We start from the raw sequence: 19,608 nt of genomic DNA, 5'->3' as shown, positions 1-19,608 counted from the left end.
TCCGCTGAGATTTCAGACTCAATCTAGCTATTTTGCTTTTTTTAATTAATTTGCTAATTTTTGACGTGCTGGAAACCAAAATCGGTTCAGCCATTCGCCGTAGAAACGTTGGAAAAGATTTGTTATTTCAAAAAATAGTTTTTCACGATTCTACGGCGATTGGCTGAACCAATTTTGGTTTTCAACACGTCAAAAAATAGCAAATTAATTGAAGAATGCACAGTAGCTAAATTGAGTCTGAAATCGCAGCGGAAGTGCCTTAAAATCGAAAGTCTACGGTGGCGCCATCTGTTGGCGGCTTCGAACACTTAGGGTTTATGCAACTGGTCAATTTAGACGGTTTTAGACTGTTTTTAGACGATCTAGACGGTGTAGACGATTATAATTACGGTTCAAATGGCTCGGCTCGTGCTCATTAGACGGTTGGAAGGTCAGAAAAAAAATAGTTGGTCGTCAAAATTTCACAGCCACAGTGCAGCTGGTTTTTCCCGAAAGAGCTAAATATGGAATGCCTGAACAGAAAAACAGACGTGGAATGCTCGAAATGATTGTTCCCGAAAATTAACGAGAGTAAATTAAACAAATATTGATAAATTTGTTCCAATCAGATCTTCTGTAATATCCATTTATCCATTGTTTGCACATTTTCGTCGGGATAAACATCTAAGCAGAATCAGAACCGTGTTCAATAAGATCAGATTGTGGCCGTACGCGCATTTGCTTTTTTGTTGCGTGTTCTGAGCAAGATCGTTGCAATAAAATGCTCGATATATCTCAAGGAATCGGCGGGTAACCCCGCTCAACAGTCTTTCCAACGCTCTTTTTATGCGCGTGTTTTCTTTCTCAGGAAATCTGATTTTCTAGACACCAAGCTTGATGGCTTGAAGACTGTCCCTGAGATTCCCTATACAGTTTGTTTAATTTTGCAAAAATGTATCGATTTGAACACATAAATTTTTGCTACGAAAAATCTAAATTTATTCTATGATTTCCTCTAAACTCGCTGATTTTTTTGGACCCTGCTCTATAAGCTAGTTTCTTTGGTGAAGTTTAAAATGCTCTCTTCAATCAGATCTCCTTTTGGGGTAAAACACGGGACACCATGTGAATTAAAGGAAGGAAAGCAAATTGGAAATGCCTCTCAAACCAAACACTGCTCATTTGCACCGTGAAATGGCTAGAGCGCATTAATTTATTTTATCTGGGTCTCTGCGCTTTAGCTCTCTGGCATTTTCAAAGGCACTAAATTCTAGAGCAGTCCCTTCCTCGAACTATTCGAAGCTAGGGTGACGCAGTTTGAGTGCTTATATAGAGGCAAAAGTGTGCTGCTCTCAAACGCAGGCAGACGTCGCTGCCATTAGAGGCGACACGAGTCTCAGTCAGCGTCGAAGGTTTTGCATTTAAGCACCAACACGTGCGCGCACACTTGAGGTATATAAATCAAGTTGAACGGTGTTTGCTCTGGAGATCAGGTTGGCGAAACAGAAAGCCAGCAGCTGGCAACAACAGGTCTGCTTAAAAGACCTAAGAGTCGAATAGAATTGCGCCTGGTGACAAAAGCCTATTCACAACTCCCGCCGCACGACGCCAGACGCTTTCAACTTTTGTGTGAGGAGCATCAAGGAAATCCGGCTGTTTTGCAACCTTCAAATGACATAAATTCTTAAACTTTGACAGCGAAATAAAGTTACTTACATTATTAAGGATTTAGAGGCGAAAATAACCTGTCATAAATTTAGACTAGCATGTGCGAAGTTTACAACTGATGCCTCAGAGTTTCCGTTAAAAGGAAAAATAAATTAATTCTCATTGCAAAATTTTTCAAAAATTCGTAGAAATTTTCATGCCAAATTAATTTAGCTTAATTTTGTTTCGAAAAATGTGGGTTTGTTGAGGCTATATTTTTTCCTTAATTCAGGCTCGAGCGCGCATTTCCGACCTTTTTTACAATAAAGTCTAGCAGATCAATATTTACAGAAACGTTTTGGCTTAACTTAATCTGTCTCAGGACATTTTCACTTGTAAATATGTTGGATAACGAAAATCTTTAATATTCCTGCTGATTTTAAGCAGCATCGGTTGGTTTAAAAATTTGAAACCGAAGAAAATGATTTTTCAGGTTGATCGCTTTTTTTCAAAAATAAAAAGAACAAGATTATCTTAGGAAGATGTATGCGTTTTTGGGCTCTTCACCAAAATTGCAACATTTTTCAAACCTTAAAGTGGAATGATACTGAGCAACAATTGAAAATTATTTAAATTGTTGGATGCCATGAACAATTGATCGATTAACAATTTGTTTAACAATTTGCAATAGTAAAAAAGGACCTTCCCACAATAAAAATTCAAATTTTGCCAAATTTCTCCAAAATTTGCAGTGATTGAACATATTTTCTTGGCATATTTCGATTCCTCTCATCGAGATCTGTCCAACGGTGTATGCCACTTATTGGGGAAACTCTTGGTTTTGAAATTAAATCGGATTTCAAGTAAGGAGATAGCCATTACCATTTGAAAAGCTCGGAAACTTTCCAGACAATTTTCTCAAAAAATTACAGTGCTTCTTAGTTCAATTTAGGCATTAACTTAATCCTAAGGGACGAGTTTATGCATCGGCAACAAGCATTTTCGAGTTTGCAGTTTCATTCCTCTTTAAATTAAACACGGAAAAAATACAATAAACAAATATTTTCTACAGTCTGTAGCATTTCCTCGAAAAAAGAAGAAAAATTGGAATTATTTTAATCTTTTTGTGGGACCAAAACAATCGCCTTGTCGGTCAGTGCCCTTTTGCACTGGCCAAATATTTGCTTTATAAATAGTTTCTTTAATAAAAGGAGAAAAACAGCATCCAGGTCAGGATTTTTGGCATCATTTTGGCATTCTTGTCAAGGACATTTCCATTTCCGTACTGGATTTCTTGTTTAGAACAAATAACTGTTCCTTTCTAAAGATGTACCAAAGCGTTTTTTTTTTCAACAAATAGCAAAAATACATTCAAATAGTAAATTCACCAACCTGGTAATGAAACGGCTTAGAGGGGTCGATGGCAGGGGGGCAGCAGGTCACACGGCCGCCCCCGCAGCAGTGGCAGCGCCCCCGGGAAATAACGCCGCCCTCCATCGCCTGGGTCGACGCCCCCAGGGCCAGCTTCTCGAGGAAGTAGTCAGCGTCTTCGGCGGGGCCGCTGACGCCGTCGGCCTCCAGGTCGCCGTCGGCCAGGGGCCGGCCCAGCCGCGAACGCACCCACCGACCCGCTTTCTGCAGCACCGACGGCTTCCGCTGCAGCTTCTCTTGCGCCTCTCCATCTTGCTGCAAAAACAGAAAACATGCAGACAAAATGTTACAAATTGTAATAACAGAAATCACATATTTTTATTTTATGGTAAGCAGATTTGGTATCTAAAATAAATAAAAATAGCATGGAATTTTTTAGTTGATGATAGGAATCCAGTGCAAAAATAAGAAAAGCAATTTTAAAAATCAGAAATCCATTAGTGGATTAAAAAGTACAAATATCTTATTGATTTTATGTCCTTCTCCTACTTTTCTTACTATCTGTTGTTGCTTTATTTTATAGGTATCAGCATTCAGCAAATTTTTGCACTTTCTAAAAAATTATTACGCTCAATTTATTATTAAAGACTCATTTTTTCAACAGCAAAAAATTCGCAGTTTTTTGGAGAGGGTTATTATTTTTATCTGTTTTGTTTGAACAGAGGTTTTGTGGTTTAAAAGGCGATTTTCATGATGTGAAAATGATTGATTCATTATTGAACTAATGTTAAATATTTAAAGAAAAAATTTAACGGAATTCCTTAAAGTTGGATGAGATTTTATTAAAAATTGAGTGTTCTTTGCCTCGTCCAATCGAAGTTAAAAAAATGTTTGTCCTATTGGGAAAATATCAATCCATTTCTTTCAACCAACTAAAAGTTGCCAAAAATTTTCACAATGTTCTCCAAAATTATTTGACAGTGTGAAATAATTATTACATTGTAGCATTCCCGCACACACTGGCGCTAACTAAGTTTGTAAACTAAGAATGTCGCTAATACCGCATGAAAAGCTTTTTTCAATAACCCTGTTTCCATCGGGGTCACGGCTCAATTATTTATTAGTAAAGGCAAAATTTTTGCAACGTATCACTTTTAACGGAATAATCATATACATATATTAAAATAGGATTTTTGTAAATATTTTATTTAATTATATTGATAAATTCAAAAAACATAAAAATAATTTAAATTAACGAATTTATGACTCCTTAAATCGTTAAGTTTAATATGATGTTTGACAATTGTCATTATTTTCTAAATAAATCAAACTTAAGTGTTACAAATATTATTCTAATAATTTTAGCGATCTTGTTAAGCATATTTTAGGTGATCTCAAATAAAAGTTTTCAGGTATATTAAGACAATTTAATTAGTATGGCAGAGAAGCTGTTAAAATACACGAATTTTGCTCATTAAATAGAAAGTTAAATTGTAAAGAATGTACGTTAATAAATCAGTTGCCAATCTCTTTTTGAAAATTATAAAAGTCAAAAAGAATTCGCAAATCAAAGGCGGATATAAATGTCAAATGGGGTAATACTTCACCCGGCAACTCTGCGATTAAACTCGTCGATTTAAAAAATTCCATCGAGCCACTCACAATCAGCTCCGAAAAGGAGGCGCACGGCAAACAAATTTCAAACACGCATTCGGCTCCTTTCTCGCAGCAGCGTGAATGGGAGCGAGCGAGTTATGCGCGTCGGCGTGCAAATGCAAAGCAATATAATCTAAGTAAGCCGGCTGAGCCTTAATAAATAGAGAGACGGGCGCGCTTTTTGCCCGACGCGGACGTCGCGCCGGCTGCCTACCTGGTGCGAGTTGAGCCGCGTGGTGCTGGCGTTGGCGTTGCTGCTCGGTGCCACAGCGTCCTGCTCCTCCTCCTCGACCTGCAACAACAGATCAATGCATGCACTCGTCGCGAAACAAAGCTCGCTCGCCGGATAATTAAAACTCGTACCGAGACGGCGGTCGTTGGCGGCGCCGAATGCGACGATCGGGGCGACGCGTTGCTCTGTTCTGACGACTTCGCGGCTGCCTCGACTGCTGGAATCTCGTCACCTGTACACAAACAGCCAGAGAGTCTTTCGTTATTTACGCTCTACGCCTTTATTTTTCTTCTCGGAAATCCAATCATTAAAAATCAACAAGATGGCTGGAAAATTCCTCATTCCAGCCATAACGGGAAGTCGGGAAAATCTTTCCAATGCCGGAAATCCTTGTTAAGTGTTTTCTGTGAAAGGATGCAGGATGTTTCTCATTCTTCTATTTACTTGTTTTTTGACGCAATATGTTTAGATGTGCCACTTTAAAACGATTATTATTGGGATGTGGATTTTGGACGTTTTTTTGTTAGAAAAATAGTTGATAATTTCTAGATGGTTTTTTTGGAGCAGGGGACGCAGATATGGCGTCCGGTGGAATATGGCGCGAAAAAACGGTCACGTGAAAATGCGCGAAAAGAACCAAGTTTTCGTCAATATTGTGACACAATTTGTATTACTCTTAACTAATTGTGTCTTTTGGATCGTAAAAACAAACTCTTGAAACTCGTATGGCAATCCAAAGAGAGGTTTTTGCTTCCCACATTCAGACGCCATCTTGGACTTGCGCAGTGCGAACCAAATTTACCGCACATCTGGATCCCGCTGGATTTTTTTAGCATTAAAGTCGGTTTAAAGCGGATCGATAAAGGGCCACAATTGAAAATTATTTGAATTGTTGAATGACATGATCAGTTGATCGATAAATAATTTGTTCTACAATTTACAATAATCAAAAATGACCTTGCTGCAGTAAAAGATACACATTTTTCGAATTTTCTCTTAAATTTCCAGTGCTTGACCACATTTTCTTGGAAGATTTCGGCTCCTCTCGTCTATTAAACAGTGTGTTTTTGGGGAAACTCTTTGTTTTGAAATAAAATCAGGTTTCAAGTAAGCTAGGAGAAATTCCTCACCATTTGCAAAGCATCTTAGCTTTGCAGCCACTTTTCTAAAATAAATTTACGCTGCTACTTAGGCTTCCACTTAATCCTAAATGACGAGTTCATGCATCATGCATTGGCAAAAAGCATTTTTCATCAGGATTTTGCAGTATCAATCTCCTTTAAATTGATTAAACCAATTTTGGAAGTTTTTTTTGCATTAAAATAAAAAGTTAGACAGGTATTTTTACAGAAAAATGAACTGATTGACAGATTAATTTCCCTCTGTTACCAAAAATATATATTTCGGTATTTTTTTGGGGATGTACGGAGCATATTTGCTCTCCTAATCAACAATAAAAATTATTTTGAATCCAAATTTTTGAATTTAAAACATTTTCTAACCTTTGAAACTAAAAAATTGTTACAAATTTAATCTCAAACATTAAAAAAATAATTTCCATGGATATTAGCTCCAAACCACTCATAAAATTTCCTCTCAGCATACGAGCTGAAAAATCAGTAACATTTTAATCTATTTTAGGCTGGGTAAAAAACCCATTATTCACGAGAAGCAGGTCTACCGCTGCTGCTCGGTTTACGCTTGATGCAAAACCAAGTTGCGTTGGTCGACGGCAGACCATCAGGCTGCGGACGTTTATTGCCGTTTTTGCCAAGATTAATCTGCACTGTGTGCGATGTGCGGCGATCGAATGGAAAAGCAAAAAAGACCTGTTGGGCTGACCGATCGCGTTCGCTCGCTGGCACGACACAAAAATTATCCGCCGCGCGCAGAGCTGTCGTGCTCTTGCGCTTTTTGCTCGAAATCAATTTGTCAGTGCCGGCGGCCGGGGTTGAGGCCTTTCCACAGCGCGCCATTCAAGCTGGGGCGGAATTCGGGACGAGCAGCAGTTGCCTTGGCGACGCCTATTGTAATTACGCTTAAAACTTTGCACCAAAAGCAAAGGTGCGGTCCATTCATGAAATCGACCGCTTGTTGATGCCTGTTTCGGCGATATAGTTAAACACGCGCGGCTCGCACCCACGAGACTTCAAAAGTGCCAGAGAGTTAATTATTATTCTATCGCTTCCTTGTGGGGCAGAATTATTACGCCAGCTTCCAAACACGAACTATTTATTGTATTTGTTAAAATGTTGACATTTGAAGTTGGTTATAAAACTGACTTGAACCTCGTTGCTTTAAAATTTCCTCCTTTAATCTTTCATTCCGACAAGTTTCGGCTTCACACAGTACTGTAAAGCCCTATATTTCATGGAAAAAGGCAAACATCAGAATCAAAACTATTTGGCAACGCTGCTCTCATGTTGTTTACTGTAATTAAGAAACCTACTTGTTTTGAAGAGGAAAATCTTGTGTTGGAGATGAAAATTAAGACGGTGATATTTAGGAGATTAGAGGCGAGAAAGGCACGTGCTTTATGGCACAACGATTTTGGTGTTTTGACGATACTCCAAAAAATCCTCCTCGTGGATATGATTTTGTGGGATAAATGGAACTATTTTTAAATCAAATATTTTATCAAAATCTCATTAATTTTTGAAATAAATTAACAGTTAGATGTTGCTCCAAAATACCTCTATTTCACGCCCATTTTTAATGATATCATTTCTTTTTTACTAAAATACTGACCACTTTTAATTTAAACAAGTTTCTGAGAACACCAGTCGATTCTTGAGGGTCGAATAGGTTAAATGGATATTTTTCCGACCAAAAAGTGCAGCGCGACGTGCGTAGCACAAGTAGAACTTTTTCCCGCCAAAACAATATGAACGCATATGCGAGAACTGCGCATGCGTCAGAGCTGGTTTGAGCACTTGCTTGTCAGATCCAGCCAGCTCTGACGCATGCGCACTTCTCGCATATGCGTTCATATTGTTTTGGCGGGAAAAAAAGGTTCGCACGTCGTGCTAGACCTTTTGGTCCTCTTTACCTAATTCGAACCTCACAAGAATCGATTGGTGTGCCCAGAAACTTCGTCGAAGCCGGTCTTTAAGATTAAAAAGGAATCAAATCAACTAGTGTAAAACCGTCTTCATTCACAGCTAAAAATTTCTCAACAAAACCGTTTTTAAATCCCAGCCCTAGGAATAAGCTTTGTACTTAAATGAATATATATAATTGCATTTTTTTGCATAGACTTGGCTGAGTTCAAAGTTATTAAAACGCATCCAAATCCAAGAATTAAGCAAAGCTGCTGCGATAAATCCCTGCTTTTAATTAAGTTCTGAACAACATGAGAAAACTTTTAATGGCCTCTTATACATCGAGGTGACGAATGAAGTGCTGAGAAATGGGGGCTGTTGGTGGGAGAAAAAGGGCTGGTGTGGCGCAACGCGATTTGGCGCTGACCTAATATAAATAGGCCGGCCATATTTTGCGGAAATTGCAATTTGGCTGAATAATAAGCACACAGCCGAAGGCGGCGGGTGATAAAAATGCAAATATCTCGCGCGCAACTCTCGCTCATCTCACGCCACTCTCTTTCTCTCTGCGTAGCAGCGAGATATGAAATGGATCTTTTTATCACCTTGTGTCGCCATGAGCGACGAGCACATCAGCAGCAACAACAACGGCGGAGGCGGTGCTGGCGGCGGCAGCGGCGGCGGTGGCGGCGACCCCTGGCAGAAGCGGTGTTAGCTCCAGCAGCGGAAGCCACGGAGGAAGTCGTTCACGTCCATGCATCACTGCGAACAAGAGACGCCCAATTATTGTTATTATTTTTCACCACACATCGGTTTATTCGATTTGTAAACGAGCCCCGGCAGAGAATTGCTATGTGCAACTGTTGCTATCGACAGATCGACACAGCAATTACTTCAGCACTTTTCCAATTAAAATAGCGATTTTTGCCTTGAAGTAATGAGCAGTCGACAAATCTAACCTTTCGCGTTAGAGAAAATACGCTAATTAGTAGCATTACCTTGTTATTTTCACTCCTGCTAATTAATCTTCCATTCTTAGATTCATCTTACGTCTCTTTCGTGCTTTTATAAGTAAATTAAACGGGTATATATAGACACTTAACAAAATGGACGTGAAAACCTTAGAAATGAGGATGATTTTGTATATTCAAAAGGATTTTCCCACAAAAAACAGACTAGTTAAATTACGAACCACATTAACAGAGACTAGATTATATATGCAAAGTTTATTTTCACAGCCCTTTTTGGGCGAAAGAAGGTGTTTGCTTTCAGGGCTTTGAGTAAAATTTATGTTTTTCTAAGAAATAATGGCAATTGCTAGCAGCTTGTCTTGTAATAGCGTCTACTGCTTTTGGAGTATTCAATAACGAAAAAAAAACAAGGACTAAGTTAAGATCGTCTTGCCAACTTTATAGAAAATTGACCAGTTGCATAAACCCTAAGTGTTTGAAGCCGCCAACAGATGGCGCCACCGTAGACTTTCGATTTTAAGGCACTTCCGCTGCGATTTCAGACTCAATCTATAGCTACTGTGCATTCTTCAATTAATTTGCTATTTTTTGACGTGCTGAAAACCAAAATCGGTTCAGCCAATCGCCGTAGAATCGTGAAAAACTATTTTTTGAAATAAAAAAATATTTTTCAACGTTTCTACGGCGAATGGCTGAACCGATTTTGGTTTTCAGCACGTCAAAAAAGCAAATTAATTAAAAAAGCAATATAGCTAGATTGAGTCTGAAATCGCAGCGGAAATGCCTTAAAACCGCTTAAAACAAAATTTTTAAGAAAGTCTGTGGTTGCGCCACCTGGTGGCGGCTTCAATAACTAAGGGTTTATGCAACTGGTCAATTGTTAATAATTAATAGAATTTAATATCATGTCCGTTGAAGATAACGGTGAACTCCGTCTTTGGATTAGCTTTACTTTACAAAATAAAATAGAATTTAAAAAGGGGGACAAACTTTAACGACAAATAATATCGTTTTTGGCTCTGAAGTATCATTCCTCTTCTTCAAATGACAATCCAATAAAAAATGCGGTTGTAAAACAAACTTTTGATGGTTTTTAAGTAATTGATGGAAAGATTTGGACTTCATTAGCATATTATTCCTGAAAATGCAGAGCCATATCATTTGTATTCATATTTTTCCCTAAATATTTCTGGTAATTTTTGCTGATTATTGAGTCAAATCCATATTTATTTCCAACTTTACCATTCTATATATAAAACCTCTGGATTGAGCAGCACTACTTTCAGCCTTAAGAAAGGTACACATAATAAGGAAGTTGAACTACTACACTAGCTTAGAAAAAGTCTTGTGAGTTTTTGCAGGAGGAAGTTTGACGCAGGAAGAAACAGTGACAGGATATTGCAAGACAAGATTCAATCACTTCTCTTTTCGTTTGTTCTTCTCGCGATGGGTGTAGTTGAGCGTTTACAATGACAGGTGTTCAAAATTTCTTTTGCAGTGCAGTGTATTAGGTGAAAGATTGTTTAGGAGGGTTGAGAGGCTGACAGGAAATGGTTTTTCTTCACTTTCAATCTTTACAAAAATTGCTGCATGTGTATTAAATATTTGTATTTCTAAAATCCTCCTTTTCAAAGATTTTCCATTTAATATTTTTACCTGCGAGTCGGAGGACATTATTGTTGCTAACAAGGTTGCAGCTTTGGCAGCGAGGCGAAAGCTCTCTCTATTGAGGGGAGCATCCTCTCGCTGGAATTGACAGACACGATTTTCCTTTCACCCCTCTCTCACACTCCGCCCGCAACAAAGGCGAGAGCAAAAGTGTGGCGCGCATCAACCAGAGATATTATTTGGTGATAAGGAGTTTTCCTATTTCGCCGGTGACTGCCGCCGCAAACTTTGTTCATCGTATGAACTATAGCAGGTGCGAGCGAGGGTCCGACCCAAAAGAAAGTTTTTCCAAGGAGCAGGTGCTGTTGTTCACGTTCAGTTCAGACACAAGTCGCAAATTTATCATTTTCTTGCTGTGCAGAGCAAACATTAGTCTCGACGCGAGATGAGTCTTTCTCGCATCGATGGAACTCTTTTCATGTTGTGCTCCTTTCCTTCGAGAGAGAGAGAGATATTATCCGTCAAAGCAAACGTCAAGTCTGCCGCATTATGCATCCCTCGACGGCCGTTCCATCCGAAGGCGGAAGATGTGCAAACAGGGGAATCGCCGACCCAATTTGTGCGCGAGCGAATGCCGCCGGCACGTTTCCTTGTTTCGTTTTGCGCCGCGTATCTTTACTTCAATAATCAGCGAACACACAGAGAGAATATCAAATTTTAGCTTTGTAAAACGGCTTTAATAATTCAAAGAATTGAAGTAGGCAGAAAAGCAATATTATTCGATTAGTAAACTAATTAAGAGACGAAGTTGTGTTCAACTAGATGCTTCCTGGAAATGGAATCCAATTTGCAATTAGCGGAGTTCAGCGCAAATGTCAGGATATTGGAAACCGACATACACCCGTTGATGAGGTAATTTCACTAAATGTCTTTTATTTCAATGAAATTGATCTCACAATGGTCTGCCAATAATGTTCTTTTATGGGTCTTATACCAGCAAAAGAAAATATCTGCATTAAAACCTCAGTAAATTACCGTAAACAAGGAAAACCAAACGATTTATTTGCGCAATTTGAATTAGGAAAATTCACCGGGGCCGGATTCACGCGACGCGCAGATATGGTGGCTGTTAGAGTACGGCGGGAAAGTTACAAACGTAAAATGAAATTGGCTTGGAAAATTTATCATGATGAATAGTTTTGTTGTTATTTCTTTACTAACAGCTGATTAGCAAATCGACCATTAGATGGCACATCAGGATAATGGAAATGTAACAAAATACGCGGGAATGAAATTATTAGGTCGGCACGCCTCTTTTTCGACGCTTCTGATTGGCCGCTGGACTGTCTTCTGATTGGCCTCCATTATTTCGACGCCATATTGACTTCTGACTGGCAAGAACCAACACAGATCGCAACCTGGACCCCGGTGGAAAAATTGAAGAAATTAATTTCACGCACCGTTTTGAAACTTTAAAATCATTGGCAAAATTTAATGATTCATCCAAATGAACATTAACATTCGCATTTCAGACTATGAGATTTGTTTATTGGCGCACTTTTCGATCCAGATACCTCTTTTCATTGCATCACTCTTCTGGGATTAACTTTGCAAGTGGATTTGTAGTTCATGGAGCAAAATAATGTCGAGAGGGATTTGACAAAGGTTTCCAATTGCATCACTATTCGATCAATATCATTTCGTTTTAATCTCTTGATGAAGTAGAACAACGGCAGCAAATTGCACAGATATGAAAATTTTTTTTGAACAAATGATTTGTAGGATAATTAATGGAGACACCTTTGTTATTTATTTGTCTTTTGGTCAGATAGTTTTGAAGCGCGAAAAGAAGCAAGTTTTGGTCAATATTGTGACATAATTAGCATTACTTGTACTAATTGTGTCTTTTGGATCGTATAAACAAACTCTTGACACTCGTACGGCAATCCAAAGAGAGCTTTTTGGTTCCAACGCCATCTTGGATCTGCGCAGTGGGGACCAATTTTATCGCACATCTGGACCCCGCTGAAGCCAATTTAAACGGCTAAAGACATTTTTATTCCTCTTTCCGAACGAATTTCTCGCCAAAAATCTCATTATTTCAATTCTGACGAAGTTTGCTTTAAAATAAAGTAGAGAATAAAGATTGAAAATCTCTTTTGGCTACTGTCCTTTAGCATTTTTTGTAAAGTTTTGTGAAAGCCCTTTTTCTCTCCATCAGAGCTCCTCCAGGAATTTGTACTCGTCACAGCAAGTGCAAAATTGGCAGCCGGGGCGTACGTGCAGCTAATGCGCATCCCGCGACACGAGATTTCCCAATTCCGTGCATTAAAGAAGAAGGACGCGTCCCCCGGGGGAGGCTGCTGTGCATTAAAAAGCAGCGGTCATGCGAGCGCGCGATGCGAATGCTGGCCGAGCGTCACGCCACCTCTTACGCTAAACAAGGGCCGCGCTTGCGACACACTCACCGGTGCTCCACTTGCTCGCGTTACGTGGGAGCGAGCGGAGGAAGGAGGAAAGTCGCATATATTGCTCAATCTTGGCCCCGGTGCTGCGAGGCAAAGGAAAAAAATGTGTTTTATTACTCGAGCTGCCTGGGTGCGCCTGACAGCTGACGTGTCTGCAACCCGCGCGACTCGTGTTTATTTCTGCGCGCGGAAACTCGAGCCGCCGTCGGCAGAAAGGTGGAGCAGAACGAGATAATGTTCTCAGCCACCCAGCCACCCTCTCGCAGATGATGCGCTTTTCTTTAAGCAGCAGAGCAAAAAACGCGGCGGGAAATGAGAAGTTTGCAACGATTTCCTGTCTGCCGCGCCCGCCTTTTCTTTGTGTACCTGTTGTTTGTTGTTGTTTTAAGGTCGAGCAGAACTCAACAGTTGACGAGAGAATCAGGGCGGAAGGAAAACAAATATATAACATGAGCTCGGTGACGGAGTTTAGAGTTACGGATGCGTCCTGATCTGTACATATAAACCTTTTGATCTTATTTTATTTAATGTGGATATCTTTTAAAGGAAAATACAACTTGAACGAGAAAAGTGGATTGATGTATGGTAGGAGTTGAAAATTATTAGAATTGTTGTGGCTACATAAAAAAGTTATTTTTAACAATTTGTGTAATAAAATAAAAAAGGAGCTTTGCTACATTAAAATTTGGCAATTTTCTCTCAAATTTACAGCTCTTGATCATATTTTCTTGACATATTTCGATTCCTCTTGTTGAGTTCTATCCAACAGTGTAAGAAATTTCTCGGGGAAACTCTTTGTTGTGAAATAAAATAATATTTCAACGGGGAAGAGAGTCTGCACCACCCGAAAAACATCCCAGCAAGAAATTGGATATCCAAGGATATCCGCCCTATGACCACGTGCTGTACACATATGCGTACATCCTCCGGATATCCATAGGATACTAGGATATACAATTTCTTACTGAGATGCTCACTTTGCAGTCAATTTTCTAAAATAAAATTTGCTTTGCTGCCTAGGGAAATTTTGGATTTAACTCAATCCTTTAGGGAGTATAATTTATGCATTGGAAACAAGGATTTTTGCAGTTTTGCAGTATATCAATCCTCTTTTTGCATAAATGTTCTCAAACCATGATAAAAATATTGAATAAAATTTTAGTCCAATAAATTCTTTTCCTTGCAAAAATGTGAAATTTCCAGGTGCTTGTAACATTTAATTAACTTCAATTTGATTTTTGCCAAATCCACTCAATCCCACCCGCTTGTAATTTTATAGGAACAGAACAGGATCTGACAATTGATAATTCAACGGCCTCTTGAAATTAAATTACAACATCGATCAATCAAGACTAATGGAAATTGAAACTGATTTAGGGAATTCGATATTTTACTTCTTGTTTTATTGCTGCGCATATTCTAGAAGTGCGTCGAATTTATACGATGGAACGGATGGAACAGAAATAAACTTGGTGGGAAGTGTTATGCTTCTGTTGTCGGTTGATGTAATTCAAGAAGCGAGGCAGCCGTATAATGTAAATAGCTTGAGTTCCAATGTGTGTGAAGTTACGAATCCAAGTGTAAATGTTCGGGTTGTGAAATCTATACGATCGAATATTTTATTTTCTGAGCCTCATATCGTTACAGAACCAATAAATGAGTGCAAACCATTGAATTTTAAGCCATTTTAATTACTATATAAAAATCATCTTAGGCTTAGGTGCAATTTTTTGGTTCGTATTAAAGTGGAATGATACTGGGCAACAATTGAAAATTATTTAAATTGTTGGATGCCTTAAAAAATTGACCGATAAACAATTTGTTCAACAATTTGCAATAATGAAAAAATGACCTTCCTAATAAAAATTCAAATTTTGCCGATTTTCTCCAAAATGTACAGTGCTTGAACATTTTTTCTTGGCATTTTCCGATTCCTCTCGCCGAGATCTGTCCAACGGTGTATGCCACTTGATGGGGAAACTCTTGGTTTTGAAATTAAATCGGATTTCAAGTAAGGAGACAGCCATTACTATTTGAAAAGCACGCTAACATTCCAGCCAATTTTCTAAAAAAAATTACAGCGCTCCTTAGGTCAATTTAGGCTTTAACTGAATCCTAAGGGACGAGTTTATGCATTGGCAACAAGCATTTTCCAGGCTTTTCCAGTATCATTCCTCTTTAAATGTTTTAAACATTTTGACAAATATTCAAGAGGAAATTTGTTGTCTCAATTCTTTCCTGTTTTCCAGTCCAAATTATTTCGGGTAGCTCTAATTTGCCAATACGTATCAAATAATATATTAGTACATGCGAAATATTGAATTTTAATACTTTAAAAAATAACGATTTCAACCAGCTTATCAGAATTAGAAAATTGTCTTTATTCTTCCACAATCATTCTGTCTATTTAAAAAAACTTTTTTAGATTATTTAACAAATATCTTCCTATTTCAGACTGCTGGGAAGTTTCATTTTTATTGATTATCCAAATGACCTGCATAGACAAGAAAAAATATTAATGCTGAATAATTTATCAGGAAGCAATCACTCAGAAATGATTGAGTCAGACGCAATTAACTAAATGATTTGGTTTCGATTTTTATAAACCTTGTTTCGACCGCAGTGGACCACTCTAAAGAGATCCAGCGTGATCAAGCTGGCAGCAGAATAATTGAAAATCAGCTGCCATAAGACAAATAGGAAGCGAATTCAGGCTCGTTATTGGGTTTGTTTGCCGCTGGCTGGCTGAATTCGTCGGCAGTGTTTTTCGTGCGAACGACGGCACAAGGGGCCAAATGAAGTGGGCCGTGCGTCTGTGTGTGTTTTTTTGCACCCTCCGCTCTCTGCTCTCTTGATGAACTCAACTTTTCACGATAGACTAAATCTTGGAGCTTGCCAAGCGAGACGAACATCTGTTCGCGATGAAAAAGTTTTGATTACAAAGGAATTATCGTGCTCGCGCGAACATTCAAGCGCTGTGTATGTTTGGTTGGCTGCGCAATCAGCTTCGCCGAAAATTAATTTCAATCGAACTGGGACGAGCAAGAGGATGAAATTCGCCAAAGGGAAACTGCGGCCGTATTTGAACAGTAGCGCAATAATATGAATGTAAACCGGAATGAGCGCAACCAATGGAGTTCAATGCCTGATATTTTTAACATTTCGTTTCTATTTTATAGCGTTGCTCGATTGTGAGTTGAAATATAAACTGAAAAAAATTAAATATTAAATATTTTTTAATTTTAATTAATTTCAAGCATAACTAAAACATTAATCAGTTGGCTTAGACTGGAACTACTGCATCGTTTAATTTCTTAAAAGCACCAGCTGCATAAATCCTTAGTGTTTGAAGCCGTCAACAGATGACGCCACTGTATACTTTCTTTAAAATTTATTTTTAATGCACTTCCGCTGCGATTTCAGATTCAATCCAGCCACTGTGAGTTCTTCACTTAATATGCTTTCTTTTGACGTGCTGAAAACCAAAATCAGACCAGCCATTCGCCGTAGAAACGTGTTGGAAAAGATTTTTTATTTCTGAAAATAGTTTTTCACGATTCTACGGCGATTGGCTGAACCGATTTTGGTTTTCAGCACGTCAAAAGAAAGCAAATTAAGTGAAGAACCCACAGTGGCAGGATTGAGTCTAAAATCGCAGCAGAAGTGCCTTAAATTAAATTTATTACGAAAGTCTACGGTGGCGCCATCTGTTGGAGGCTTCGAACACTAAGGATTTACACAACTGGTCAATTGTGGTCAAATTCTAGATTGTGCAATTACGTCAAAATTAGATAAAACGAAATTAAGATACTGACTATCTAAATTTTCAGATGAATTTAAACAATTTGCTCGTAATGTTGGGTTTGATTTCCAATTTCTATTAAGTTGCAATAATTGATCCCGCTGTGTACTAATTTTAGACATTGAGGTTTTAGCAAATTTTCTAAACCAATATAGTGCAAGTTTCTCACTTTAAAAAAGGCAAAATTAATTGGAACGAAAATTCAGCACAAGACGAGAGAAAATTCTTTCAAGACATAGCTAGACTCCACAAAAATTTATTAGTTATTTTCTGTTTCTCGAATTTTCCCAAGAAACAATAATTTCTTTCGGAGCAAAAACAGAAAACCATGGAAAATTTTGATTTCAATGCAAATCAAAGATATCTGTCCAAATTTTGATGATTTGGCTGACTTTTGGTAAAAAAAAACATTTTGAGACTTGAGTCGTATCAGCTTCTCCACAGTTTCTGCTGATGCGCTCGAATGCCGCGTCGTGCTTGCAGCACGTGCGGTCCGATTACTCATCGTCGCGTCGGTGCTTGTAATATTGACCCACATAATTTAGAATTTAGACTCGACAAATTCCTTTTTTATGACTTAACTGCCTATTACATTTAACAAACGCACGCTTGCCGCAGTTTAATTACTCTACCCTGGCGCTCATATCAATTATCACCAAATAATTTCCTCACAAAACGCTGAGAAAAAAATAGCCGATGGCTAAGTAAGTATTTCCGATTCATTTCTACACAAATTCATTCATAATTAAAAAAAATGCTCACGCTTAAAGAAAAGACCATACACTTCCCCAGCTCGTGGATTCCGAAAAATTAATGATCAGGTAAAGGAAGGTGTAAACGAGCACTTACAAGCTGCAATCAATCGGCTCTTTACTAACCGCATGTGAGCAAGAAAAAGGCATGTTTATTTATTTCAAAGCCTTAACGCCTCTGCGGCCATTAAGCGCGCGTGGCACTATCGCAATCTTTTAAACGAATCAGTTGGTTCGTTCGGCTCGGTGGAAAAGCTGCGGCATAGCATCTAACAAATGCGAGCAAGCGCCCGAAGAAAGAAACTCAATTCGCTGGCTCGGTGGGAAATCCAGGCCTCGTGCCGGGCCATTAAGCCGCTCGGACGGGGAAATATTTGGCCACCATTTCTCACGATAATCTCGTGCGGCGGAGTTAAGGAAAGGAGTCGTGTCGCCGATATTGTCTTTTGCCGCGCAGGAAGGCAGCGCCGCTTTAAAAATCTAGAACAGCATCCGACGACGATGCGGAGACGGCGGGCGAAGAATTTTCACACCCACCCCCGCGGCTGTGTTTGGCGTGCACCCTGCTGGAATAGCTTTAGGAAGCGGCCGAATGGAAAGAGCACTCTCTCCCCGTCAGCGAATACGCAAATAATCGACACTATATGCATGGGCGTGTGAAAAACTTCAGCAGATTGCTCTTTAATGCATATATGAGTATTCTCAGAAATCCTTTTTCGCTGTTATGAAGCAATTTGAAACCAATCATTTCCACACAATGCATTCTCTAATTAACAAAGAACGTGAATAAATAAAAATATAAATTGTGTGAAAGCCAATTACGCCAGAAGTACACGAGATAATATCTCAAACGAAATTAAATGCAGTTCCCTTGGTGTGTGTGTGTATATAGCAACCGAATTTCTAAAGAAACTTCCCCCTCAACTAGTGTCTGCTGCTGGTTGCATAGCCCTAATTCATGAGATTTCTGTGCCATCTGAGGACTGAGGATAACGGAGGATAATTGGAGTTTTCCTCAGCCCTCAGGCGGGACAGAAGGCTCATGAATTAGGGTTGCAACTAGCAGCCGAAATAGGTCTTTAGAAATACGAAAAAATAAACAGCTCACTTTATACCACAAGGAAGCTACTTTTAATGTAAACTGATAAATATTCAAAGACTCAGCGGGGGCAAGATATGCGATAAAATTGGTCCCTCTGCGCAGATCCAAGATGGCGTCCGAATGTGGAAAACAAAAAGCTCTCTTTGGATTGCCGTACGAGTGTCAAGAGTTTGTTTTTACGATCCAAAAGACACAAATTGTGTCACAATATTGACGAAAACTTTGTTCTTTTCGCGCATTTTCAAGGGACCGTTTTTGCACGCCATACTCCACCGGACGCCATATCTGCGCTTCGCACTAATCTGGACCCCGCTGCAAAGACTTTAATTTACCAAGGGCAGAAATGTAATTGACAAAATTTGCATATTATTTAAGCTGCTTGGCCTCCCTTAAGAACCAGTCTCCAACGCTTAATTAGACTGCAGGGTGAATTGGTTAAAAATGCTTTGAATGCGATTTGTTTGATTTCTCAAGAATATTATTACACGTTTTGTGGAAATCGATCCATATGTCATTTTCCAATTATTTAAAAAATATAGTATGATTCTTTAAACTGTCATAAATAATTATATTTTATACTCATTAATAGAAATGTGTTTCTACATGTAAGAAATTCATACAATCCAAGTAGATTTGTCTGAATATTACGATGATTTGATTTAAACATTTGTTTTGGGGTAGCAAATAATCAAGTTTGTGATATCTATTCGTTGTTGCAAGTGTTGCCAAAAATAAGAAAACATTGAAAAGCTGTTTTATGGAATCGAATTTTCGGGCGATCAATTTAGCGCTCCATTGAAGAATCTCATTTGCATCCGACCGTCACAAAAATCAAGTTAATTTGTACCCAACTGATACAAAAATAGAACTCGGTGATCAAACGAGATTGGTTTTCGCAAGAGCTGACGAGCGGAGTTCTTTTTTACACGCTGGCGAGACCATGCCAAATTAGCCGAGAGAGGGTGGTAACGGTGCTGCA

General features: G+C 38.8%; 1 protein-coding gene across 1 annotated transcript in view; it reads right to left on the bottom strand.

Annotated features, from left to right (window-relative positions):
- CngA (Cyclic nucleotide-gated ion channel subunit A) overlaps positions 1–19,608 on the bottom strand; it is a 74,100-nt gene that overhangs the window by 41,046 nt on the left and 13,446 nt on the right. Inside the window, exons 2-5 of the mRNA XM_065492097.1 lie at positions 8,532–8,688; positions 5,017–5,117; positions 4,868–4,945; positions 3,019–3,312 (exon numbers count right to left, since the gene is read on the bottom strand). Of these exons, the coding sequence (XP_065348169.1) occupies positions 3,019–3,312; positions 4,868–4,945; positions 5,017–5,117; positions 8,532–8,559 (501 nt within the window). The 5' untranslated portion in view covers positions 8,560–8,688. The remainder of the gene's footprint in view (positions 1–3,018; positions 3,313–4,867; positions 4,946–5,016; positions 5,118–8,531; positions 8,689–19,608) is intronic.

This window comes from Cloeon dipterum, chromosome X, assembly GCF_949628265.1.
Source record: "Cloeon dipterum chromosome X, ieCloDipt1.1, whole genome shotgun sequence".
NCBI classification, from domain to species: Eukaryota; Metazoa; Arthropoda; class Insecta; order Ephemeroptera; family Baetidae; genus Cloeon; species Cloeon dipterum.
This window is presented reverse-complemented; position numbering and strand designations above follow the sequence as displayed.